Source organism: Cylas formicarius, unplaced genomic scaffold (assembly GCF_029955315.1).
Source record: "Cylas formicarius isolate icCylForm1 unplaced genomic scaffold, icCylForm1.1 PGA_scaffold_9__14_contigs__length_23061073, whole genome shotgun sequence".
Taxonomy (NCBI): Eukaryota; Metazoa; Arthropoda; class Insecta; order Coleoptera; family Brentidae; genus Cylas; species Cylas formicarius.
Window position 1 is genome coordinate 3,521,754 of NW_026844365.1, and position 27,449 is coordinate 3,549,202.

Below are 27,449 nucleotides of genomic sequence, written 5' to 3' on the forward strand. Positions count from 1 at the left end.
ACAGTTAAACCTCCGTGGCTTATGTTTTTTGACAATTTGTGGTTCTGGTTTAACTTTGGTCGAACAGAAGAATTTAAAAAATGGGGCTAGGGAGTATAAACAATTAAATCTAGCAAGCGAGTTAACTGTGATCCCAAATTGGTAAATCGGTTTAACATTTTGATATTTAAAAACCTGTGTTCGTGCCTACCGACACGCCGCAGGTTCGAAGGCGAGAAAAACCCAGTCCTCGGGTATGCTCGGAGTATAATCATAACGCAAGTGACTTTCACATTTTATGCAACGGGATTTTTTAGACCGGCACTTTAATGAACGTCTTCGATTAGAATTACGGCGGACGTTGCAGAAGTTTCGTTTTGTTCGTAACGCGCGTGTCATTAGGGAACAACAAAGGCGAATTTGTTCCTATATAACGAATTTTCCAGTTGGCTGCGAAACGTACCTAATTAGTACGACAGGCATAGAATACGACACGTAGTTCTTTATTCGCTTCAAAACGCACAATCATTGTCTTAGACCTTTTCAAATGAAATATGTAAAATTTACTCCTCCGCGATGTAAATTGACGTTGAAGGTATCACCAAGGATGACGTCACGTGTTGCCGATGATCTTCATCGATTGCTCTGTTTGTTCCTTTCCACTTTCGTTCTGTGGTATGTAATGCAAAACTTCCTGCCCATCTCTCATCCTTCGTTCTCTAACACGTTCAACATGCTTGATGTTCTGCGGGTTCTTTTAAGGAGGCTAATTGCCGCTGTATCTATGCTTTTTCTATCGTTCTTGATCAGTTGCCTGCACTCTACATTGTAATTGTATTGAACTTACCGTCTATGATCAATATTCCATCGGGGTTCAGCGTAAGTCGACCAGGCAGGTTGTCTTTTGTCAGGTGTTTGCCGTCCTTCAACCATCTGGTGATCGGCGGGTTTCCTTCGGGACTAGAGGCTTTGCAATGTAACGTGACGTCACTGTGAAACGGGAGGGTTTGGTTCGCCGGTCCGATCTGGATGATCGGCGGGGGTTGATCGGCCACGGATGTAACCTGAAAAGAGTTCAGTAAACTTAATTACCAGGCTGACTCATTTTCTGGATTAGTGTCCAGACAGTTTAAAGAGTTACAATCAAGCAATCAATCTTTGAATGGCAATCCAATCCAAAGAACAAAGATTATAGGAGATTATGTTGTTTACTGGCTTGCTGTTAAACCAATAATTCTCTTAAACATGAAAACAAAAGTTACCGATAAATTTCTGGTTTGTTAGCAAATTCCGTAAATGGTTAGTTATGTTATGTTATTCATTTGTGTAAAAGAAGAACAAAGAAAAAGGAAACATATATCTTCAGTAAAAATCATAAATCATAAATGAGTTTTATCCTCTTAAACAAATGAACACCAAGCGTTAGATTTAGTCTCGTTCCTTGATGTCGTGGATTGTGGACCGTGAACGTTTATTCGAGGACCATCAAATTTGTCTTTTTTTTTTCTTGCTACTCCCAGGAAATTTATGTGACCCAAAACAATTTCCATCTGCTTCATCAGTCCCAGCTTGATATGCAAGCCGGAAGTAACATTTCTTCTCTCGAAACTAAAGGTTCGTCGATCGGGTTTTGTTTTCCTTCAATCGTGACGTTTCTTCAAGGTCAAAAGGCACAAAAAACAAGGGCATTTTGTACAGCCACTCACGCATTGTCCAATGGTGTTCTTAGGCTGGATGGTGTGTACGGACAAAGTTCTCCTACGTATTCTGTAGTGAAAGAATGGGCAAAACGTTTTCGAATGGGGCAGGAGTCCCTTGAAGAACTGGTCGACCAGTGGAGGTCATAACGGAAGATATTGTTGCGATTGTGGAAGAGGTGGTATTGAGTGATCGACGTTTAAAGGTCAAGCAAATCTCAGAAATTACTAAGCTTTCTGATACAAGTGTTCGCCGAATCCACGGAGTGGCGTCGTAAGGGTGAAGCACCCCCAAGAAAATTCAGAGTCTGCCAGTCAACAAAAAAGGTGATGGCCACGATCTTTTTGGATTGTGAAGCAATTCCTTTGATAGATTTTAAAGAAACTAATACCACTATCAATTTTAAATATTACACAACATTATCACATAAATTGCGAGACTGCATACGTGTAAAACGTCGAGGAAAACTGACTAGAGGCGTGCGTCCTTTGCACGATAGTGCACCTGTCCATAGTGCCGGTGTTGCACAAGCTGCCATTTTAGAGTGTGGGTTCCAACAGATCATCCTCCCTATAATCCAGATATGGCCCCCAGCGACTATTATTTGTTTGAATATTTGAAAAAGGACTTACGTGGGCGGCGGCTTAACGACGAAGTTGAGTTAAAAGAGGCCGTTTTAGCTCATTTTGTAGACAAACCAAAAGAATATTGTATAAGTGTATTGAAGTGAAGGGGGATTATATTGAAAAATAATAAAAAATTGTTACTCTACTTTGTTTCTTTCATATTCAGGGCAGTTTCTAAAATTCACCACCTCTTTTTAGTAGATATGGTAAAATGGTTCAAACAAAAATATCCTAGCTACTTTGTTCTAGATCTATAAGAAAAATATTGAAGCGCTCATCGCTCAAGCAAGAGAGCTGACTGTGTTATTGACCACCAGAATATATTGCCTAAGTATGAAACGGGTGAAGAGTTTTAAATCCGGTAATACCATTTTCTAGACAGAACCGTACGCTGAGAAACTTTGGTTTACATGTTATCTCACCAACTTCTTTTAGCACTGAGTTCGAATATCTAAATAGCAATTGAAAACTGGATGAAGACATTTCAAGTAAAATGGCAAGGAAAAAAACTACCTAACGATTACTGACTCTACAGTTTCTGGAATTGGGTTCCTCCCGAAATAAATGAAAGAAGATCGCCAGGAAGCTGGAGAGATGACCTACACAACAATTATTCCCAAACATCGAAAAAAAGCCGTTTGAAAACCTGGCACATATGTTCAAAAAAAGTATGATAAATAACTTCCCATTGTGTAGATGCAGTTTGAGAGTTTACTAGATACTGAAGAAGGCAACAGGATGATGATTTCTTTTAAAGATCCTCAAACATTTCCAAACAATCGTGACGTAACAAAATATGCAGAACACCACGATTTACACAAACACACAAAATAAACGAACTCACGATAAAATTTCGTAAGTAGCATCTGCTGGTTTTTAGGAATCCGGTTCAATTGATCTTCAGCTAGTTTCACGTGACGTTATTGTCTCGTTAACATGTCGAGAACAAACCCTAGAAATAACTCGCAATCTAACGAAATCGACGAGATTATAATTCTCCGCTTAATTGGTCAGATCGTGACTTTGCGGAGTGATTTTCTTTAACCACTTTCGTTTAATGGTTCGTTAGCGTTTAATTGCCTCGATTGCTCTATTTCGTTCGATCCACCCTCTCTGACGATCGGCCAATTCGTTTAGCAAAAGGACAAAGTTTAGATTCCGTACTTAGCGTCATCAAAATGAAGCAATAAATTCGTAAATATTTCTATCATAAGCTTGATCGGTTAGGACTTGGAATGTTTTCTTGGGACGTCTTAAATATCTTCAAATTTTTAGTGGTTTTTGTATTATTTTGTTATTTTGTATGAAAGAGTTATGAAAATAATAAAATTAATTAAATCATAAATTTAATGCCATAAACATAAATAACAGCATTTTATTTTGATTTTAAATATTAGTTGACATCATAAATAATAAATTGGATTTTTATTTGGTAAATTCGAAGTAATAACACATTTTACCAAAATCTAACTTCTTTTTTGAGGATTCAATTATTTTATTCTTATTTTAGGTTGGGATTAAAATATTGAGATGCCATTTTCATTAGTTTGACTTAATGACATAAACAAATTCTTTTTCAAAAGAATTTTTTTTGCTACTGTGTCAGTGGGGGGCAGGGTAAAAGTCCTTTTTAGCGGATACGATTTCGGAGAAATGGACATTTACTACTCTCTGTAACTATGGTTGACATTAGAAAATTAAATATATTTTTTTTTAATTTTTAGAAAAATGTCAGTTTCAGTAATACCGTACCTCGTTGCCTTTTCTGGGACACTCAGTATATGGCGTTTCCTATTCAGAAACGAAAAGTTTATAAAAAAGACCAAAAGAAAGTTAAGCAAACAAGTTCGTTGAAACAAAGAAGCGAAAAAGAAATAGTGCCCAATGATTTAGAATTTCTAATCAAAATTAATTGATCACCTTGGCGAATAATTTTCTCTCAAGTAATTATTAAACTGCGTGATTAATTAATCACAATAAACCTAGAAACTTAGCAATACTTTAGAACTGATATTAATTTCATTTCAATGAAGCATGGCTTTGATCGTATTAAAGGGACCTGTATTTACAAATCTTCTGGATTTCTCTTGTGTCGGTAAATCTGGCTTTGACGTTATATTTCTTAAGAACTTTTGAAATGTAGTCAAATAGGGAAATAGGAGAACAGCGGCAAGTGTGGGGTTGTTTTCGGACTCGTTGTCTTTGGAAGGTTGTGGTGATGTGTATTTTGTGATAGAACCCTTAATGTGAAAACTATCGACAATGGTTGAGATAGTTAACAGTTGATAACCGACGATGAGATATCGGTCTGTGTGCGTAGGTTTTCTGTAAACAGAATGACCCAATGTTAGAGTTTCATTTGATAAGAATATCTTAGAATATTATTAGTTCATTAGTAGGGATTTTCAATTAAGATGAGGTTTGGCTCCACAATTTCAAATTTTAATGTATCTAAAATAATAGGAACAGGAATATCGTGCGGATTTAATGTATAGATCTGCGAGATTTCTGAACGCGATAGCGTCTAAATGTTGTAATTAATTGATTCTTTGCTGAGGGAATTGTGTTAAGAGCAATATTTTCTGTTTGCGGCCCAAAATGTTGATAGCAGTGATGAAGATAATTTAAATTCCGTTTTGATATTAAATTGAAATTTAAAAAATAATATTTAATTTTTCTTCAACAGAGGAAGAGGAAGTAATTGGGAATGAGAATTTACAAAAAGGCACTTTCAAAGAAGGATTCAGACAACACAAAAGTGGTACTTATATTCAGAGAATCCATAAGATTAAACGGAAAAATTATTCCTGCTAAAGTTTTTCAAAATTAAGATTGCCAATGCCGAAAAGGCTGCTTGAAAAATTTAAATAAAACAGAAAGAAAACGCATTTTCGAAAAGTTTTGGAACTTAGGAGACTTTAATAAGCAAAATATATTGCTATACGAAGCGACCGGACGCAATGTTGTAAAAAGGAGAGACACGGAAAAGGTTCATGTAGAAATGAGAGTTTCACATATTGGTTAAATTCTAAAACAAAGTTACTGTTTGTAAAACATTCTTTTTAGACACTTTTCAAAGAAGCGTTGGCATCGATTTACCTGGGCTTTTGCCTGGATCGTCAAGAAAAATATGTGATGAAGCAAATATGATTGAACCATATTAACAGTTTCCCGAAATTTGAATGCCATTATAGTAGGGACCATAATCCGGACAGAAAATATCTTCATCCTGAACTGACTATAAAAAAATGTTTGATTTTTATGATCTTCACTGTGAAGAAAATAATTTAAAAACAGGTAAGAATGAATATAAGTTGATAATATAATATAATATATAAGTTGACAAACCCATATACTCTTATTTCCATATACCCATATTCCTCGCCATCATCAATATTTGTTCTTCTTTAATGAAATGCGGGACTGTCTTTCGTCAGTTCTATGGTGTCACTTCCTCAATGTCCTGATCAAACATTTTGAATATCGAATTGTATCTAACCGAATATAATTTCACTCATATCAAAAAGACGTGTTTGTAAGTTTGCTATATATAATAGTTCCTTCTTTATCAACTTATTCAATATTTTTGTTGGTATTTTTAATTGTCGAATAAATGAAAGTATCAGTTTTCCCTGCAAAGAGTTTTTAGTATACAAGCTACATATTTTGCTAGAGTATATGTTGGAGAACCAGACGTGCTGATAATAGGTCGAAGGGGTAATACTGGTTTGTGAGTCTTAGTGCGTCAGTAGAGACTAGCAATTTTAGAGTCTTGACGGGTGACCGACGTTTTCACTGATTTTGATAGAGAAGAAGCCTTAACGTTGCGTTCCATAGATGACATAAGATATTTTTGAAGTCTGTATCTGGAGCTGTTAAATTGTTAATTGTTAAATCTACTAAGTACATCTCTGAGATATGCTAATTGACACAAATAAAATTCGTCGGTAAACTCACCTCTCAGCTATGATTTTGCTCAGCTGGAATTATTTGCAACGCTCAAACACATCATTTCAGTTAGCATTTATTAATAAATATGTCTTCATTGTTTTTATTTGTCTTTGCTAAAATTCAATACAAAGAAATGCAAATATTGGACCGAGGTGGCTTTTACTTGCTGAAAATACATTTAACACAAATAAATTAGAACTTGACAACAAATTAGAATTTGTTCTAATCTAATTCGCAAGTACAAACATTATTTCTATATTATGACTTAACATATTAAGACAGATTGAAACAGGACGACGCCAAAAGAGCTTCTAAAAGTAAAGCAACCTGATGACGCAGCGACAACGAACGACCACGTCGAGTTTGCGCCCGCCCACGGTTCCCGAATACGCGCCCCATTAATTTTCTTGGCAACAATCCCCGCCATATTCCTTGTAAACTTGTTATTAAATAATGCGAAATAATCAACAGTTCCACTCGACCACGAACGATATATCAAGCCCGGGCAATCCCATTAGCATAAGATTAAACAATAACCCACTTTGCATACAAAACCGCATTATCGCGCGTTTCCTTTTAACATTTAATGAACGTGTTGCTACCGGTAATCCCGGCGAAAACAACCGCCGATATAAAAAATGGGCGGAGAGGGATTACGTTACGTTGCGGTCGTGATAGAGGTGACATTTTTTCAAGCTGAGGGCTGCGTTCCAAAATACCGAACATTCAAGTCGACACATATAGCTATAAGATAATATAGTGGCCCTACTGCAGTAAAAAGTGATGCGCCGCAGGTGGCTACGACATTTTCGTAGAGAAGGTGTGGATCTTTTGCGCATACGTCACCCCCGACTAACCGAATTGTCACATTGCCGTAACTTTTCTGAAAAAATTGATCGCAAAATCAGTCTCTGAAATCCGAATATAACTGGCAACTCCGAGCTAGGAATTGCTATTGCCAGAGAATACTAACAGTCTGTGACATTGTTGTTTACATTTTTGGTGGTTATGATCCTCTCCGCCCCTTTTTCGTGTTTTTGTGAAAAACTTGTTGTGTTTGTGGGCAAAACTCTAAGGAAAAGAACGTGCCTATATACGGGTAAGTGGTTTCTGTAGGACTCCCACTCACAAACTTGTATAATTTGTCCTTTCACGAAATTACAAGTGCGGCAAATATGAGGACCTAATAGCATCTCAGACAAACCCGATTGATATTGAGAATATGTTTTAGTGTACACGAATTACAGGAAATGTAAGAAAACAATTAAGCTGCAAGTTTTATTAGAACAATCACAAGAAATAATTCTTGATAAATACAAATCCTTGTAAATCTCAATGTGGAAAAGTTTTCGTTTGTCATCATCACTCTTAGAAATTGCCTTTCAGTTTAGCTGCAGCAGGAAGAACTTAAACGATAAATCTGCGGGATATTTTTGGGAAGTCTGAAGGCATTACAGGAAATTTTTGACAATTATCAGGAATTCTAGGCAACTAATCAAAATGTTGGGTACTTCATTTGTAGGTCACCTACCTCCTTAGAGAGGTAAAGTCTGTTTATAGATATAAGAAAGTGACTAACTGATACGAATTAAGGAAAGACCCGGGCAAGCTGTAAGAATGAGATATGGCCGAATAGGTCCGTACTTTGTTAGAATTTAATTATTTGGGGTTTTGTTAGGAAATATTTATTTATTTATGTATGTATTTGTGTTGAACCTCAATTAATTGCTTTTTGGTATAATCTTCGTGAAAATAAATGTCGTTATTATAAATGTATGGGTTTTAGTCTACTGTGAAAACTTGCATTGTCCATTACAATGATGCTATTAGGAGGAATGTTTGGAACTAGTTTGTTTTTAAACCAACTTTCAAATAAACCAGCGGTGGTGTCTTCATGGTGATCCAGAGAAAAATCTTGAATATTTTTCGCTTTTAGTTTTACGATAGGGCCAGAGAGTGGTCCACTTTTAAGACGTTGCTGTTGGAACCACTGCAACATTGCCCGATCCAAATCTTGAAATTTTGCCTTTCTTACGTTTTTACTAGAACTGCCTGCCGATTGAGCCTGAATGATCGTGGATACAGTCGACGGTGTAAGTCCGTATCAACGTCCCATAACACTTTTCTTTTCTTCTCCCCGAATTAAAGCAACTTTAACACTGTATATTTAACCCGGTTGAGATGATTTGGTCTGAGTTGAAAGCGCATTTAACACTGCACCAAAATTTAGTGATAGTACCATAAAAGAAATTCTGTAAGAGGTAGCTAAAATAGCAGTACAAAACTAACTGTGTGAAAAACGAGTAATGACAATATCTATAGCGACGATTTTTTGAGTGACTGATACTTTATTATTATTATATTTAATATTTTGTATGTTAATAATGATACTATATAGAAAATAATGAAATAGAACGTAATAAATTGATACTTTGCACTAATTTTTTATGATTGAAAACATAGTTATATCTCGCTTGTTAGTGTAGGTAGATAAATTCCTACGACGGTCCTGGAATGGTTAAGGGTAAGGGTCTGATCTGCAGGGTTATGATATACTATCATCTCTCCCCTTTAATTAACGATTATTATAATGTGCGAGTTAGTTAGCTTAGCTAGTCAAACACTTCGATACGAAGCCGGATAAAAACACAACTTTCGTGTGGCCAAACGGGCGAGCCGAAAATTAAAAGGATATTGTTTTTTCTTTATCAAAAACCGCGTACGATTTGAATAATGCCCTTATAATTTTCAGACAATGATGTATGGAATCGAGTTTTGTGTTAAGCGGCCTTTAAATTGGGAATTGTGACACGCGATCCAGGAAATTGGTGTTATTACGAAGAAATGAGTTTTTGGCGTGCGAACGAGAAGACCGCGCCATTGGCGTGCCACCGTCCGCAATCGAAAGGGTGGATACTCGTTTACTGAAAATATGAAACTGATGCTTGCATGTGAGCGTTTTTTTTTCAAGCGGGGAAGTAATTATAAAAGCATTCATGAACCTTTAGTTACTTATAACTCCCCCTCTTATGCCTTAGAGCGGATGGTTTAAATTTGAATATTGTTTTTAACTGGCGAAATTTGAGCGTTATATTCGAACATAATGGTCAAAGATTCAAATAGATTACGATTTAAAAGATGATTAGATGGCTAAATTGTAAAAACTATCCGAGTCTGAATATAAACCTTCTGCAACTAAAATAAATATTTTATCTGTGAAATTTTGACAAGTGACATCTTTCTTAAATTGAATACCCTGTATTTGTGTCCGTCAATTGCATTTTTTCTCCTTAATTTTAAATACCTATGAGCTGTTAGTGTCATTTTTGAAATATCGCACAAAATCAAGTTAGCCATGAAAACAAAATTAGTTTTTTTTAAATATTGAAAAACAGTTTATTTGTTGTATGATATTCTATTGTGTAATATTGGTCATTACTATGACATTCGATTGCGTGGATCATTTTGGTTTCACCGATCTGTCAAGGCGTATTTAAATAACAGAAAACGAACTAATATCGGTATATCGGATTTGGGTAATGTTACTTAGGGAGTGCCACAGGGTTCAATTCTTGGACCTCTGTTTTATCTCTTTTACAAATTTGATATAGCCAGGTCGAATTTTCTCAAATTGACGTGGAAGTTTGGATCTTAAAAGTCTTACAAATGAAGCAAAAAAAGTAACGGGCGCTGTTGAGATATAGTGGTCACATTTCTAATTTATGTAAAAAAAACTTATATGTCCCTCAAAACGCTATATGCAAATACATATATTGAATTTTAAAGAACAACACAAACTATAAGTAAGTCCGTTTCTATTTAACCTGATTATGGGCAAAATGATAGAAAAAGTAAAAAGACTAACAGGATACAAAATAGGAAACACAATTGTCACGATTCTATGTTACGCGCACGATGCGGTACTGATCTAATAGCGAAGGCAGCCTACAAAGAATGTCTAACAGTATCTAAGGAATCAATAAGATGTAAGCTGGAGATAGAAGGGACAATCATAAAGCAAGCAATGTCATCAAGATATTTAGGAGTAGATGTAACAAGCCACTGAGATCTTTACCAAGTAAGGAAAGCAGCAGCCACACCAGGTGCATTAAGGAATATAGTGTGGAGAAATAAACATCTAGGAATAAAAACGAAAACAAAAATCTATAAAACATGTATAAAACAAATATGCCATAGAAACCAAAGCCGATACAAAGAAAACATAACAAGCGCTAAGAACAACTGATATGAAAACATTAAGATGCATAATAGGAAAGACTAGACGAGACCATGTAAATATATAGTAAGATGGGGACGAGAAGAAGAAATTGGAATCAACACGTAATGACAATGGAAGAGCACAGATTAGCAAAAATCACAAGAGATTGAAAGCCTCATGGGAAAGGATCAAGAAGCAGACCGCAAAAAAGATGTCAAGATAGCTGGTCATCAGAGTCACAAATAAGATTAAATATTACCCAGTAAACGCAAGTCATTGGACTTGACGTAGGAATAAGAAGAAGAAGAAGAAAACAAACTATGTGAGGCATTCATCCTTTCTAAAGTTATATTATCAATTCTTGACCATTGGCGATAAAACCAGATTACAAAAAATCCAGACCAGCTGTGCCTGATTCGTTTATGGTTTGATATAATTTGATCGTATATCAGAAAAAGTATTGAAATGGCTCAAAACTCTTTCAATTTTTACTGTTGTATTTAAAGTTATGAAATATTCTTTTTCTACTCCCGTCTGTAAAATATCTAATTACGCACCGATCTAGCGTGCGGGAAGCGTCATTTCGTTCGTTTCCCACGAATTCGAGCCACTTCGGACATTTCCGGGATTTTACCGCACGGGTTTGGGAGCAATCGGATGTTTTCGGAGATATTTCCCACGCTTTGAATTTTGATGTTTGTCAACTCTGACGGTCATGTCAGTGAATGTATTCGCGAATGTTTTCGAAAATGTAAGCAAAAACTAATAGAACTAATAGAATAGGACAGAACTTAACCATGGACACCCACAATTTTGAATGCGTAAACCAATTTCAGTACCTAGGAGCAGTTATAACTTCGGATAACGATATCACCAGCGAAATAAAAGCAAGAATACAAAAGGGCAATAAATGTTTTTTCGCCTTGCAGAACCTGTTTAAGTCCCGACTGATATCTAGGAACTCAAAACTACGGATATATTCGGCAGTAATCAAGCCAATCGTAATGTATGGCTCGGAAACATGGACAATGACAAAGCAGAACGAACTAGTGCTAAGACGCTTTGAACGAAGGATGTTGCGGAAAATCTTTGGACCAACAATAGATGAGAGAACGGCTCAATATCGAATAAGAACGAATGCGGAGCTTAACGACATGTACAAAAGACCGAGTTTAGTAAACGAAATAAAAGCACAAAGGCTCAGGTGGGCTGGACACGTGCAGAGATCGCCGAATGAACGTCTTGTAAAGAGGATATGGGAAGAAAACCCAGCAGGAAAGAGACCCTTAGGAAGACCAAGGCTCAGATGGAGGGACAATATCGAAGAGGATGTAAAAATCTTGGGAGTACGGAACTGGAAGGAGGTTGTGTTGGACAGGGACAGATGGAGACGAGTCGTAGATGCAGCTAAGACCCACGAAGGGTTGTGACGCTACGGAAAAAAAAAAGCAAAAACTAACGGTCGTGGAAAAAGTATAGTATGCAACATGTTCGGTAAACTTTTTAACTCACTCGTTTATTAAAAACTCGCTCCGCTGCGCTCCGCTCGGTGTGAAATAAATCATGAGTCAAATGCCGTTTACCGCACTTGTTGCATAATATACTACTATCAATCCACCTGAGAGATCGTTCTGGATAGGCCTCAGCGTAATTCGTTTAAATTTAATGCTAATAAACTTTACAATGGTCATTATAAATATTTTGAATCCAGCTCAGTTCGAGTATTTAGGAAAAAAAAGTAAGGTCCATTTATTGGAATTACAAAAGCCTCTGTCGTAAACAAATTAATATTTTACCAATAATGAATTTTTAGATTTATTTTTTTTATTATAGCTGGCTGTTTCATTATCATTGTAACATTATCTATATTATATTGTATAAATCTTGTGCAATAATTTAAAATATTTCAATAACTATTATTTTAATATTATTACTATTATTATTATTTTTTATTTATTTATTTTTTCAGTTGTGAACCGGAGTATACTCTACAGTCGACCCGTAAGCAGGACTGCAAAGCTTGTTATTCCTCCAAGAATGATCGGATAAATCGATTATTATTATTATTATTATTATTACCATCATCATCATCATCATCATCATCATCATTATTATTATAATATTATTATTATTATTATTATTTTCTCCTTATTAGGGTAGCAGCTTTAGTGGGGTTTATTAACCAGTCACTAAAGTTTGGGGGGGGGGGGAAGGTTTATGTCTCCGGGATATTCAGGGTCTTTCGGACGATTTTGCAAGTTTCAAGTATTAGTGACTTTTGCATTTTTGTAACGATGGTTTTATTCGTTATATTCAGTCTTTCCAGGTATCCTGCAAGCTTCTTGGTAACTAGCCCAGTGGCCGATATAATTACAGGGATAACATGTACTGCTTTTAGGGTGAGTATTTTTTTATATTCCTCTGCCAAGTCGTAATACTTATTAATTTTTTCTCTCTCTTTCTGTTCCAGGTTGTGGTCCGAGGGATGGGAGACGTCGATGAAATACGCCTTTTTATTAGCCTTATCCAGCAGAATAATGTCTGGTCTATTGCTGGCTATTGGTTTATCTGGTGTATCCCAGTATAGCCGATAATTTTCGTTCTCAAGAACTGGAACAGGTATTTATTTAAAATATGGACTGTATTTTCCCTCTCCTAGGTTGCATAGCATTGCTAGTTCTTGGTGTACAATATTTGCTGTTAAATTGTGCCTTTTGGTGTATTCAGACGGAGCTAGCGTTTGACATCCTGCTATTACATGTTCGATGGTCTCTGGCACCCGTCCACACATACGACATTTATCATCATCTATTCTGATCTTTTGGATATACTTCTTATAATTCCTAGTCGCTATGCTTCCATCCTGAATAGCTGTGATAAATCCTTCAGTTTCAGCGAATAGCTGCCCCTTAACTAACCAATTTGTTGATTCGCTCCCAGCAATTTTAAACTAGCTGGATATTTTCCATGTAGGGGCTTACTCAACCACTTCTCTTTTACCTCATCAAGTGTTGGTATTTCTTTTATTTCATTTTTTCTGAGATCTACAGCTGAGTATCTATCCGACTGACAAGCGAGCTTATGCAACGTCGAAGTATCTTTTTTACGGTGGAAGAACTTCTTTAACTGATTTACTTGACGCCTATGCAGTATGTTGAGGTCAGCCAATCCTCTTCCGCCCGTCGATCTTGGTAAGTATAGCCTTTCAGTGCATGCCTTAGGATGGTGAATTTTATGCTCTGTCATGAGGGTCCTTATTTTCCTGTTCAGCCTCTCCAAGTCAGTGTTAGACCATTTTAATATAATAATAATAATAATAATAATAATAATAATAATGATAATAATAATAATAATAATAATAATAATATATTATTATTATTATTATTATTATTATTATTATTATTATTATTATTATTATTATTATTATTATTATTATTCTATACTGTCAATTTTAGGAACCTCCATAAAAATGTATCATGAGTAAGATATGGGCTGTTACGAGGCAACACCATTTTTTCCTATCCAGATATTTTGCCAATAGTCTCTTACGTTTTTCACATTGTAATATGGTGCCCCCTCCTGTGGCCATACTACCATGTACTATTCACTGAGATTTGTATCCTATTAAAACGATATGGGCGAAATTAAAGAACACCCAGACGTAATAATATAAACCCAACAGACAGACTTTTTCGCGGATTCTGATAGAGAAGGAGCCTTAATAACAGATGTAAGTTTGCGTCCCATATATGATGCAGTATTTTTTTTATCTGTCTGATATTCATTTGTGTTCATGACCGCCATTTCCTTTATCTGATTTTAGAATCACGATTTCGGGATTAGATTTTAGAGCAATGTGGTCTGGCTTAGGATTATTAAATTTAGGAGGTTTGTTCTTTAAATTATTTTTTCGTCTCAAATGATTGATAGTTTCCCTAGTGTTGACGTTAGTTTTCAAATTTCTGAATGTGATTTTGTGTAGAAGATACACGAAGATTTTCAGCTTTTTCACGAATCATTTTTCAAAGGGTATCGAACTCGAAACTAGAGATAGAAAGGTCTTATTGATTCGGCCTATTACCTTATGGGTACGATGAATTCTTCATCGAAGTAAAGCAAGTCCATATTTACGAAGAATTTTATAAGTGGATCACAAAAAATACACAACCTACCACACACAACACACATTTATCGTGTGTTGTCCTCTAACCAGTTAATTAAATGACAATGATGATATTTGAGGTTTCGAGTTGGCGTATTACGACGGAAACTTTCGCTTGGACACCCTGTATGCAAATGCGAAAAAACGCGCCCGATCGTTACTTCCTACTACTCCCGTCCTTCGGTTTCCTCATTGCTCGGGCCCGTTACGTGTCCCCTGGCCACGGGAATATTTAATAATAACAATAATCTGCGGATCAGTGTGATTGGCGAGACGCGGAGAGCAAAATAAAAAAAATAAGGCCGGAGAATTGTTGTGGTACCCCGGGGTATCCGATCGGATGCGGGTAACTGTTTTCGCCGTGAAGAGCGATACAAACAAACGATTACGTTTCATCGCAAAAATAGCTTTTCTGTTTACGTACCGGTGCGCGCTTTAAAGTACGGTAAGGCAAATAGCGGTACGTAAATCGTTCGTACAGAGTGCTCCTTGTAAACGGGACTACGTATATGGACATTTTTAATTGGACGTTCATCGTGTTAAACGAGATTGCTTTCGAAAAATCGTCGATGGGCGGGGGCAATTTCGATAAACAGCCGCTTAGCGGTTTCTCGCCCTAAAACTTTCGCAAAATCGATGTGATTTTTTTAAGTCTCGTCGAACTCCAAAGTATTGGCAAACTTTGATAAAAATACAAAAATTTGTACAATTAATACAAATTTCCAAAGATATTTTTCACCCTGTATGATAGAAGAAACCTCCACACAATTTACGATGCTGCTTAAGGCAAATTATACCGTGTAGCTTTTCATTTAGGGCCAATAATTTATCCGCGAAAACGGAAATTTTCAGGGTCTTTTAGATATTTTTACAAATAATGGACACACCCTGTACATAATTGAAAAAAAAACAGAAATGGAAGTTATAGCTCTGGATCACCCACGTTTGATGTTCCAAGAATTATTCCAAAATAGTAAATGGATTTCGAGACAATAAGTTTTTTGTGAACCCATGCAATGACGTATATGCATGGAAGAGAACAATTTTCTCGGTCGTTTCAATTTTTGTCCATAACTAGGAAACCCTGTATATTATACAAAAAATGCCGGAAGTAAATGTTATAGCGCTGGATCTTCCGCTTCTGCTGGTTCAAGAATTTTGCCGATCGGGTGAATGGTTGTGGAGGAAAACATGTTTCTCCGGACACCAAAACAAAAAAAAAATACAAAAATTAAAAAAAAAAACTTGGTGAAAGCTTATTGCATCCAATTTCGGCTATTTAGATGTGGGCCCGGCCCTCTATTTCTCTGTAAAATTTGAAGCCGATATCTGCAAATGCTGAAGACTTAATCCATTTCTTAGGTAGCATGAAAACACCCTGAGGTGAAAACCTTTAATAGCTGTTTATATGGGCTATATCTTGTCTTGTAAAAAAAAAACTGACATCAGAAACACAGTCTTTTAGTTGTAGTTGATTTCTACAAGTTTGAGGAAATTGGAGTTAACACGGGAAAAAACATTTCAGTTGGTGCCAAACATGTTCAATGGTATTAAATATACAGGGTAAGGTGGAAGCCTTAAAACTGTATGCCCTACATTTTTTGCATAATTATCACAGACAGCTTTCTAGAACCTCAATATTGATATAATTTCCGTGAAAATGAATGTCGTTATTATACATGTAGTTTTGGATTGTTGCTTTTGCGTCACATGAGGAAGGGGTTTTAGTCAACTGTCTACTGTGCATTGTCCATTACAATGACGCTGTTAAGAGGAATGTTTGGAACTAGTTTGTTTTTAAACCAACTTTCAAATAAGTCAGCGGTGGTGTCTTCATGATAATCCAGAGAAGAATCTTTAATATTTTTCGCAGGCAGAGTCCATTTGCATCTTTAGAGGCAGCATGCAAAATAGTTATTCTTTTATCTGTTTTTGATGGCGTGTTTGTTTTACACTTATTAGTTGAGTCTACCCAACCCTATTCCGGGGTATCCTAAGTGTCGAACCAGGTTTCATCCAAGTAAATATTTGACCTTTGTTGTTCTCTGTAAATCCTAATTTTTTCTAGATATTCCAGTCGCCATTTCCTAATTCTAAAGGATTCCATTAAAACTTGCCTTTTGTCATTTTTTTAAAATCTAAAACCCATGTGTTGAATACACTTCCATAAGGTAGTTCTGCCACATTTATCACCGGTTTCATCTTTTTCAAGCCTCCTAATTAAGATGTCTAATGTAGGCACGCTTGATCGCTTTCATCTACATTCGAGAAAATGTCAGCATCGCTTCTTTTTTACATCGCTGAAATGGGAGTATTCACAATTTTCCATACAGTTGATGGTGGAATTTTCGTCAATGTGGCTGTTTCTTCTAAAGATGCTTGCTTGCTGGCACCACATTCAATGAGAGTCAAATAAACATTGTTTATAACTTCCTTAGTCTCAATAGAATAGTGTTTTTTACATTTGGGCGGCAGTATCTCCTGAGATACACTAGACTCGCACATATTTTGCATAATTCGCACACGATTCAACACACGCTGTATTACACACGAAATAAGAATGATTACTAATAAACTTAAACTAAGTAGTATACCAAACCAAAGAATATTAAACACAGGTAAGTATAAAATTATTTTCTATTACGGACCACAATTTTACTTGAATTTAAATTCCGAAAGTTTAGGTAATAATCTTATTGCATTGTATGTTAATGACCACCCTTGGATAATCCCATTCAAAAGCAATTGGTCGCTTTCTTATATCTATGAACAGACCATACCTGCATGAAAGCTCTGACGCTGTTGGAACCCGCTACGCTCAGGGCATTGCAGACCAGCCAGCCGGCGTCCTCCCTTTGAACGCCTTGTATCCTTAAGGTTCCGTGGGCGTTGACGTGCATATGGCCGTTGGAATTGTCGCTGAACATTAGTATCTGGGAACCTTCTTTGCTCCAGAAAATCGACGGTTTTGGGTTCCCAGTGGCGGAACAGTGGAATTCTACTACTCCGTTTAGGGAAGCAGTTTGGTCCTTGGGACGCTCGACGAACGTAGGCGGAGCTAGAAGATTAACGATAATAAATTAATAATAAAAAATAAAAATAAAGAATCATCAAGAAATAAAAAGTAAGAAATTTGTGATAATGATGATAGAACCATAATTACAAATAATATAAGATACGGTGCTCACTATGTGATTCCGGAAGTTAGTTTTTCATCGAAATGTACGGTCAGGCCTTTAGTCTCTGTAATATTGGTTGGTGAAAATTCTGTTCAGAAATTTGGAAACACACAATCCTTTCTTCCCGTTTGACGTTCATTTTTTTGGGAATAAAAGTGTCAAAATCTCCATGAAGAGTAATTTTTTTTTTAATTTTTCGTTGCTTAATGATGTTTTGTTAAGATATTGGTATTGATAAAATTAAAAAAGGTCTGACATACTCTGTTTCAAGACTACCTAAAACCAAACTATACTATATTATTATTATTATTATTATTATATATTATATTAGAATGTTGGTTTATGGCTAAATTTTGATTTTTTTTGTTGGACATATCTTACTAAAAGGCACAGTTACGATTTTTTTTTCACAAAATAGATTAAACTCATGGCCAACTGACCCAGTTTTCTGAAGCGGAAGATTGTACTTTCTACATTATAAAATGTATGTATCCCATCGCAAGGGGAAAATAGAGTTGTGGATTGCTAGGAAAATGGAGTTTTATTAATGAGGCCAAAAAAAATTTTAAAATTCCTGAAATTTGAGGGAAAGCGGTGAATCTCCTTTTAAGAGATAATTTTTTGGGGTAAAAAAACGAATTTTTGAGAGGTTGCAGTTAATTTACTTTTGCGAATTTCATTACACTGTTGTTGTTTTGTGGTGACACTAAAAAATAAATGCCTCTGATTATTTTTGCAATGTACATAATTAAAATTTGTTTGTAATTCTTAAAATCACACACAAAATAATCGTTATTTACACGGTAAATATTTATTTTTTACAATATTAAAAACTTTGGTCATTGGATACTTTTAGGTGGTCCCGAATACGAATCTCAATTTGAAAAAATACCTAAAAGTGTTTTTCTTGTACTGAAACATAATATAGTTGAGTATGGTATAGTTTGTTCTCCCTATCTCCTCTTTCTCTCCCTATCTCCCTCTTTCTCTCCCTATCTCCCTCTTTCTCTCCCTATCTCCCTCTCTCTCTCTATCTCCTTCTTTCCCTCCCTCCCTCTCTCACTCATTAAATACTCCCAACCAGGTTGAAATAATAAGCAAAATGAGGCTTTTGTTTCATCTAAACCCACTTGAGAAGACTTCGGCAAAAAATTATGCTCGAAAACTAAGACGACAATATGTTTTCAAATAATTTCAGGAAAACAAAGATTTCAGCATATCCGGGAAACGCCAAGCTAGCAGAAATATCAATATTTTCGGAAAGCGAATAGCGGACATTTTAATTACAAGGCAAACAAATGTCCGACGCTAAATCATTTTGCGGTGTTAATATTCGCGACATCATGTTTTAAACACAAACACACAGACCGGTATTTAATTTCAACCGGAACGAAATCCGCGCGTACAATTTATTCTGCAATTTTTGGAATATGACAGCTAATTGAACAAACGCAAATTCACTACGTCCAACGCAATCGGTTTAACTTTCGGTCAAATCGTGGAGATTAAAATGTTGTTTTATCCGTTCTAGCGTCATACACATGTCACGTATGTCGTTAGCATGGGAAAAATAATTTTCGAAACTGCACGATTTGTATTGCTCGTTTTTTTCTACATATTTGATCTTGATCTTACGAGATAAAAGCATATCGCTTGATTCTTGGATGTCACTGACACTTCAAACTACATCTTGGTATAATGTCAATAATCAAAGTATAAACTTACGAAAAATATAAATGTGTACAGAGTAAAGTCTACCTTAAGGCTAATTAAACTTAACCCGGGTAAACTAAATATCCTGCTACGAAGCTAAAGATTGGTTTATGTAGGTAGGTCGTTGACTTGTAAATAGCGGAAAATCGCTTGCCCCCTGGGGCAAGAGGGTCCACCTCATTTGTTTTTTTATTATACTAATATTATTAAAAAATAATAACAAAAATTATATAAAGAATAATAAATAAATAATTATAAAAAAAATATTTGTTTACAATTAAAACTTCTGGTTACTTGTACATTTTAATTAATTCCATATTTTATTTTATTTTATTTATTATTATTTATTTATTTTATTTTAGCGTAAAGCCAGAACTTTTGAAAATCTTATAAATACCAAAAACAAATTTTTTTGTCTATAGAAAAATAATTAGTTACTAATGAATAACGTTTTTATGTAATAAATACTTTTCAATAAATAATTATAATTATCACATATAACATTATAAATAGGGGAGAGTGGAGCACGTCCAAGAATTTGGGTAAATTTAGTTAATCAAAAATAAATCGACTTGCTGGTTAAAAGCAGCAAAAAATAATAAACAGCTCAAGTGGGCCGATTTGCCCCACCCTTCCCTACACCAATAAAGATAAATTATGTGATAAAAAGAAAGTAAATATATAATTGTCTACTGTTCCCCATGCAAAACAGATAATAACAACTCTTTTACAAAACTTCTGGATTCCTCCTGCGTCGAAATTGCTGACGTTTCGCCAATCATCCTGTTGGCTTCTTCAGAGCTTGATTGAAACTGCTGCGTATTTTACTCTGCAGCTGCTTACATATTGTTTGAGAGGGGCGATAAGGAGGGGCATAAACACCGTCTCGGATGACTGATTCCCAAATTGGTGACAGGTAGAGAGCTGAGTCGCGGTTAAGATTGTTAGATTGTTTTCGTCCAGTCTCTCCAGTGTATTCTTTCCCGCATATGCATGGAATGCTGTAAACTCCTGGCATCTCAAATGGAATGTTTTCTTTGACGGACCGAAGATGTTGAGAGATTTTTGGACAAGTGGTAAATCTGGTTTTGACGTTATACTTCTTAGGAACTTTTGATATGAGGTCAGTGATGTTTTGAATGTAAGGAAGGACCACAGTGGCAAGTGTAGGATTGCTTTCGGCCTCATTGCTATTGGAAGGTTGTGGTGAAGTGTATTTTTTGATGGAACGCTTAAAGTCTTTAATGTGGAAATTATTAGAGAGAAAAGCAGAGCTAAGGTGTTTTAATTCTGTTTTCAGTGACTCGGGCGTAGGTTTTCTGTAAACACAATGACCCAATGTTACGTCTGGTTTTCTATTGATAAGAATATCTAAGAATGGAAGGTTATTTTAGCTTCCAACTCAAGGTTTCTTGACCATAATTCCATAATTTTGGTTTTAGATGAAAGGTGTCGAGAGCTTTCTTCTCATATTCGCGATGACTGGTGATAGTGGAGAACCCATAGCTGTTCCCGACGTTTGTTCAAACATTTGACCGTTATAAGAAAAATATGTCGCCGATAAGCATTTTTCAATTAAGGTGAGAAGGTTTGGTTCCATATATTAACATATTTGTGCGTAGTACCAGACACCAACATAAAATAACTCTTAGCAGTCTTAGTTAATACTACCTGTGCTACGTGCTAGTTAAATAAATGAATTTTCATAACTTTGAAAGTGATTTAGTAAATCAAGAAATAACCAAAACTTTTTTTGTACGATGCTGATCTGTAATTAAAAATCTTCATTGATTTCTGTTAACCCTGTAATGCACATCGAAGTTCAGGTTAAATTTAATTTTCTAAAGATAGAATGGAGCTTTTTGCTAAACCATATACCTACCAAGCAACAAAAAAGATAAAACATACTCCTTTACTGAAGTTCATTAATATTTCGAGCAATATGATCCGATTTTCTTCATTTTGATACAGGCGACTAAAATAGTTATTTGTATTCTTTCCAAATTGCAGTACTCTGGATTTGGAGGAGTTTTAGCAAGTGTTGCTCAGAAAGATCCTTTGGTAGGTTTAACTCAGAAGTAATGGTCTCCGTAGAAGTATTAAAAATAAACAAAGCTGTGTGTTATGAGAAACAGCTTGCAGCTTGCCTGAGAAGTGTAGACTATAAAAACTATAGGTCCAAGCATTGGGGTACCCCAGAAAGTACATAAAATTTGACAAGATTTAATGATTCATTCTCAAACCCATAATACCTAATTAACCACCCCAAGGGCTGAAAATGAACTAAATCCTTTACGAAAATATGTTGTTGGTGTTTTGGTTATGTATTGGGGAATTCCGATTCCAGTCTTCCAGCATTGAGGAAAGAAGTTTTGTTCAATACGGCTTAATTACTCCAGTCTAGACAAGGGGGGAAAATAAACTTAGACAAAAAATACTTCTCTTGTTATGGTACACCATTTCTTTCTTATCTAACCTCGTCGATGATCTTGCAATTATGTTACAAGGGTGTCTGGAAAATAAAGTTTTTTAATGTTTTCAATGGCATTTTCCGAAATGAAACCCTGGAAAAGACCATGATGGAGAAAACAGCAGCGCTTTAAACGAAGAGAAAATTAAATTCGATTGAAATCAACAAGGTCTGGGAGAATAGTAAAACCCTCCAGAGAGATTTAGAGTCCATGGGTAGAATAGTCCATAATGTTTATTTCCTGAAACGTACCTGAAAAACTTCGACAGCGTTAGACGCCGCCTTTGCCGCATCAAATAAAATAAATTTTAAGGAAACTACGTCGCCCATCTTACGAGTTTACCGGAAAACTTTTATTAAAAGCTCCGCTTTTTGTCTCTGTCGTTGAAAGCTCGCGGCGAGCGACAAACTTTTGGAGTTTATTGTTTTTGTCGGGATTTACAAGTCGGGAAGCGAACATGCGATAAAAGGGTTTTCTTATATGCTTAATTTGACAAATTGGACCAGAGAGGAAAGTTTCTTTTGAATACGCTAAAAATATTCCTTCAGTATTTAAGACCAGTCGAAAGAGCTATTTCAGTAGGGTCTTCGTAATAGCAATAAAATCGTGTGCTACCTGCAGTGGCAAATTTACATTACCGGTGGATAATAATAAATGCTTCTTTCATTGGGTCTTTGTAATGGAAGAATCTGGAATGCACTTCCTGAAAAGATATTCGCAACTTGTCGTTCGCTACGAAGGCCAAAAGCTTCGGAGTAACGGTGGATGTATCATTAACATTTAGTGAGTACATTTGAAATTTAAGGCAAAGAACTTACCCTTTACTTAAGACTCTATAGGTCAATAACCATGTATTGAACTAACATTTTAGTATTGTTATTGTGTATTCTGTATATTATGTATCTCAATTCTCAATAAAGACCATTGTTATTACTATTATTATTATAACTTTTGTTGGGTCCGTTTTCACCATCGGGAATTTACTCGTCAAAAACTTCTCCATGTACCATCACCCTTCGGACTATGTTGCACGTGCCCAGTATTGTCGCCTTCTGCACCAGCGTGGTAATTTTCTTGTGGTTATCTATGCCCAAAAGTTGTAAACACTTGGGCAGGTTCTTTTCCACAATTCCGTTTGCAGAGATTATGATTGGAATTATGGATACTTTTGCAAGTTGGTATATGCCTTTTAGCTCGTGTGCTAGATCTTGATATTTAGTAATTTTATTGGTCCTTACCTTAGCTATATTTTCGTCCAATGGGATGCTCACATTAATCAGAAACCCCTCTTTCTTTTGCTTGTCGAGAATCACTATATCTGGTCGATTGTGTCTTACCTGCCGATCAGTTATTATGCCAGTGTCCCAGTAATCTTTTGGTGCTAGATAACTACATGCCGATATTAAATTTGGCACCGCCTGTTTTAGTACGTATTTTCTGTAATTTCGAGTGGGAACTACTTGGTCCTGTATAGAGCTCAAGAAACATTCAGTTTCTGGCCTAAGATATCCTTAGATAAGATATAATTGATGTTTATTATTATTATTATTATTATTATTATTATTATTATTATTCACCTGTCCAATAATTTCTTTGGTGTTTTCTTGATGTTTGGACTGGGCTGGGCTGGTGGAGAGAAATTTCATTGTTTTTCACTAGATCTTCTTTTTTTTTCTTTTCATAGTTCTGCCCCATTCAGAAACATGCGCGTTATGTCTGAAGAATTACGCATTTTCGCATGATTTCGTACAATCGTGTTGGTAAGTTCAGTTTATCGATATTTTTCTTTAGGTGCATCGTAAAGACTCCGTTTGCTGAAATTATTATGGGGACTATCTCTACTTATTGAGTTTCCAGATATTTTTGATCTCTCTTCCCAGGTTCTTATGCTTTGTAATTTTTTCGACCTCCGTTTTAGAAACGTTCTCACTAAGTGAGCACGCCACATCTATAATAAATGCATGTTCGTCTGGTTTGTCAATGGCCACGATGTCAGGTCGGTTGAATTCCACAGTTCTATCGGTGGTCATCGGCCGGTCAAAATAGAGTAGGTGGGTGTTGGATTCCAGTGCAGGTTCTGGTGAGTATTGATAATAGGGCGGGGGGTTATAGAGGAGGCCATATTTATAAATGTCGGGTTAGATAATGCTGAGCAGCTCGCCGTGATATGTTCAATTGTTTCTCCAGGCTTACCTCACTTTCGGCATATGTCCACCATGTTTTCTTTAGACAGGTTTTTTCATATGATCTAGTTATTATAGTAGGATCTTGGATCTCCACTATAAATCTCTTTATACATTGTGTTCCAGCAAGCACGATACCCAAATAATCTGGGAAATTACTATCCTCTGGAAAGATTTGTCAACAATAGAGTTTAAATGTTGCAAAATAGATAAGAGGCATGATATTTTTGGAAGGTGTACAAAAACAACTGCGTCTAATAATCATCATCGTCATCATCATGGGTGACTTCACTATTCATCCTGAGTCTTTTGAGTTCATAAATCAGCAATTTACTCATTTCTTTCTTTTCTTGGCTTTATTGTAGTCGATTTATCTAGCTTTTGAAACTCTTTCCTTTACTCATGGTTCGAAAGAAGCTCGAATTACTCTTGTGTTTGGGCAATATCAATGAAATATAGAATCATAAGCCGTTGTCTCTATATTGTCGTCATTTTCGATTAAAATTTAGTGGCAGAATTTCAGAATAGGTTACTTTTTTCAGAAGCTTTCGATGCGTGTTATCATTTCTGTTTCTCTGGAGCAAGCAGTATATTTGGTGGTATTCCGTGTATGCGTAGTGTTCATTTAATTGAATTGAATTGAATTTTATTATGCTGATCTATTCTTAAAAAAAAGTTAATGCCAGTTTTTGTATCTATTTCCTTCTTCACTGAGATTCGTTGCTATGCAATCAGCCTTATTTTTGAAAACAGTGTGATATATTATATTCCATAAATTAAATGTGGTTGAACAAGTGAGAAATATAAGGTTGTCAAGTACGACATTTCAAAATATGTTTTCAATTCTTTAAATTTTCTGATTAAAGATCTTAAGCGGTTGCTTGTATATTTTACGTGTTCACCCCACTTTAAATGAGGATCAAGCATAATCCCTAAATATTTGATTGTGGTTTTATATTTTATGGACACACGCATTTATTTTGATATTCAGTTCTTGGAAGTCTGGAAGACACTAGCAAAAACATCCAAAAGGCATAAAATTAGTCTTTTAGTAATTGACAGTTAAGAGATGGTTACACAACCATTTAAATATAGGCTGTAGGTCATGTTCGGCTTTGTTTTTAACTGCTTGCCAGGATTTATCTCTGTAGATTATGGCAGAGTCGTCCGCAAAGCATATTAGTTCTCCGAGAGATTTTATGTTAAATAAATTATTAATATAAAGTATAAAGAATACCGGGCCCAAAACTGTCTTCACTAACCACATTTCCTACTTCAACTTTTAAAAAAACTTTAGGGCAATACCCCTGACACCAGCCCTCTCCAAGATTTCAATTAATTTGTGATGATCAACCGTATCAAACGCCTTAGCCGAATCAACAAAAACGCACAGTACTTTTTCTCCATCGTCTACTGATTTGCTTATACTGTTGAGTTTGACTAAGGCATCCTCTGTTGAAAGTCCATCCCGAAATCCAAATTGATTTTCACACAAAATATTGAATTTTTTAAAAAATTTCATTAACCTAAAAAAATTTTTCTATAATTTTACTAGTACTGTTTAAAATTGAGACGGGTCTATAATTGGTGACTAACTTTTTATTTCTGGATTTATATATGGCCTATTTAAGAATTTTTGGAAATTTTCCCGTTTCAAAACATTTATTCATAAGGTAGACTAGAGGTGGTGTTCTTTTCAGATTTGTTAAAATTTGAGTGACTTCTTCGATATTTGTGGGCGTTAAAAAGAGTGAGTGTTCATTTGTTGGCATAGAAAATGTGATTGTTTCATCGACAGCAACTTTTTGTCTCATAGTTTTTCCAACAGTGCTAAAATATTTGTTAAAACATTCTGCTGTGTCTTGTTCGTTTGTAATTATCTTATCGTTACTTTCAATTTCTGAAAATTTTTCTTTTTCTGTTTCATGTTTGTTAAGCATGTTTTTTATGTTTTTCCACGGTTTATCAAATTTGTTAAGATTTTTGTCCATTTTAGATTTGTGTTATGTAGTATACGCACTGCCAAGAACTTTATTAAGGTTGTTTCTATACACTCTGTATTGATGAGCGTAGACAGGATTTGTTGGATATTTTTTTGTTTTATTTAGTAATTCGTACTTTGCATTAATCGATTTCAGTATCGCGGGTGTAATCCCAGGATTTTTATTTACAATTTTACTATTGTATTTTCTTTTTATTGTTGCTAATTTTATATTTGTTTTTACGATATCTATAAAGTTTTTTGCTATTATGTCTGTGTCTATATACAACTCCATGTTTCATTTCTTAAAAGTTGTTTTAGTTTATTTTTGTCAATATACTTTTTATCTAGTGTGATATATTATTTTAATATGTCCAGAAAGTCCGCTACCTAGTTTCTGTTTTTTTTTAACGCGTATTGCTCTTGCTGCATTTTTCATTTTAAGATTAATTAACAACTCGAACACTTTTATCGGATACTTACAGTACACAACCAAGGTTGCTTTGGCCGACACGCTGCCCACCAAGTTGTCCGCGTTGCATATGTAGACGCCTTCGTCGCCGGGTTGCACGTTGTCTATCTGCAGCGATTTGTCGTCTAGAATGGACACACGTCCCAGAGGCATTTTTCCATCGTCGCGTCGCCAAATGACGTTCGGCATGGGGTCACCGTCTACTGAACATTCGAAGATGACCCTTTGGGCCGCCAGTGCTTCGAAGTCCTTCGGTTCCTTGTTGAAGAACGGTTTTACTGAAACGCGAGACACAATATAATGAAGAGGTATGGAATTTGGGATATAGATTTAAAAGCAGTGTGTTTAGTTCCAAGGAGAGATAGGATATCATCCTTAAAAAGTCTGCGATTTGGAGTGCCCCAAAGCCCAGTTTTGGGGCCTCTACAATTTGGTATATATAGCAATGACCTTATCGTGGAGGGTGGGCCACGGAATTTAGGATTGTTCGAAATAATATACAGTTGCGACGGACGACGTTTTGGGCGTTAAGAATAAATATTAATATTTATTAAATAAAAACAAACAAAAGCACATTCAAAAGAATGACTCATAAAATCATGAAAACAAAAAATATAACTAAGTTTCCTTATAAATAGCAGTAGTTGATAACTGGTAAAAATGCTAAAACCTTTAACACAGAATTTTTTGAGGTTCGAGAGGTTCAAAAATAAGAAGAAATGTGCCCTAATCAAAACATTGAAGGGAAAACGTTGAAGTATAGAAGTCACTAAAACCACAGGCAGCGTTGTTTCAAAAAAATGAAGGAAAATTAA

The 27,449-nt window shown here is 35.6% G+C and overlaps 1 protein-coding gene and 1 long non-coding RNA gene across 2 annotated transcripts in view; one reads left to right on the forward strand and one right to left on the reverse strand.

Annotated features, from left to right (window-relative positions):
* Nucleotides 1–27,449, reverse strand: part of LOC132706991 (roundabout homolog 2-like) — a 306,365-nt gene that overhangs the window by 18,958 nt on the left and 259,958 nt on the right. The window contains exons 4-6 of the mRNA XM_060678593.1: nucleotides 26,646–26,912; nucleotides 17,416–17,693; nucleotides 827–1,043 (exon numbers count right to left, since the gene is read on the reverse strand). Of these exons, the coding sequence (XP_060534576.1) occupies nucleotides 827–1,043; nucleotides 17,416–17,693; nucleotides 26,646–26,912 (762 nt within the window). The remainder of the gene's footprint in view (nucleotides 1–826; nucleotides 1,044–17,415; nucleotides 17,694–26,645; nucleotides 26,913–27,449) is intronic.
* Nucleotides 12,750–26,762, forward strand: LOC132706993 (uncharacterized). Its single transcript, XR_009619683.1, has 3 exons — nucleotides 12,750–13,092; nucleotides 20,970–21,107; nucleotides 26,648–26,762. It is a non-coding gene; the product is annotated as an uncharacterized LOC132706993 (long non-coding RNA).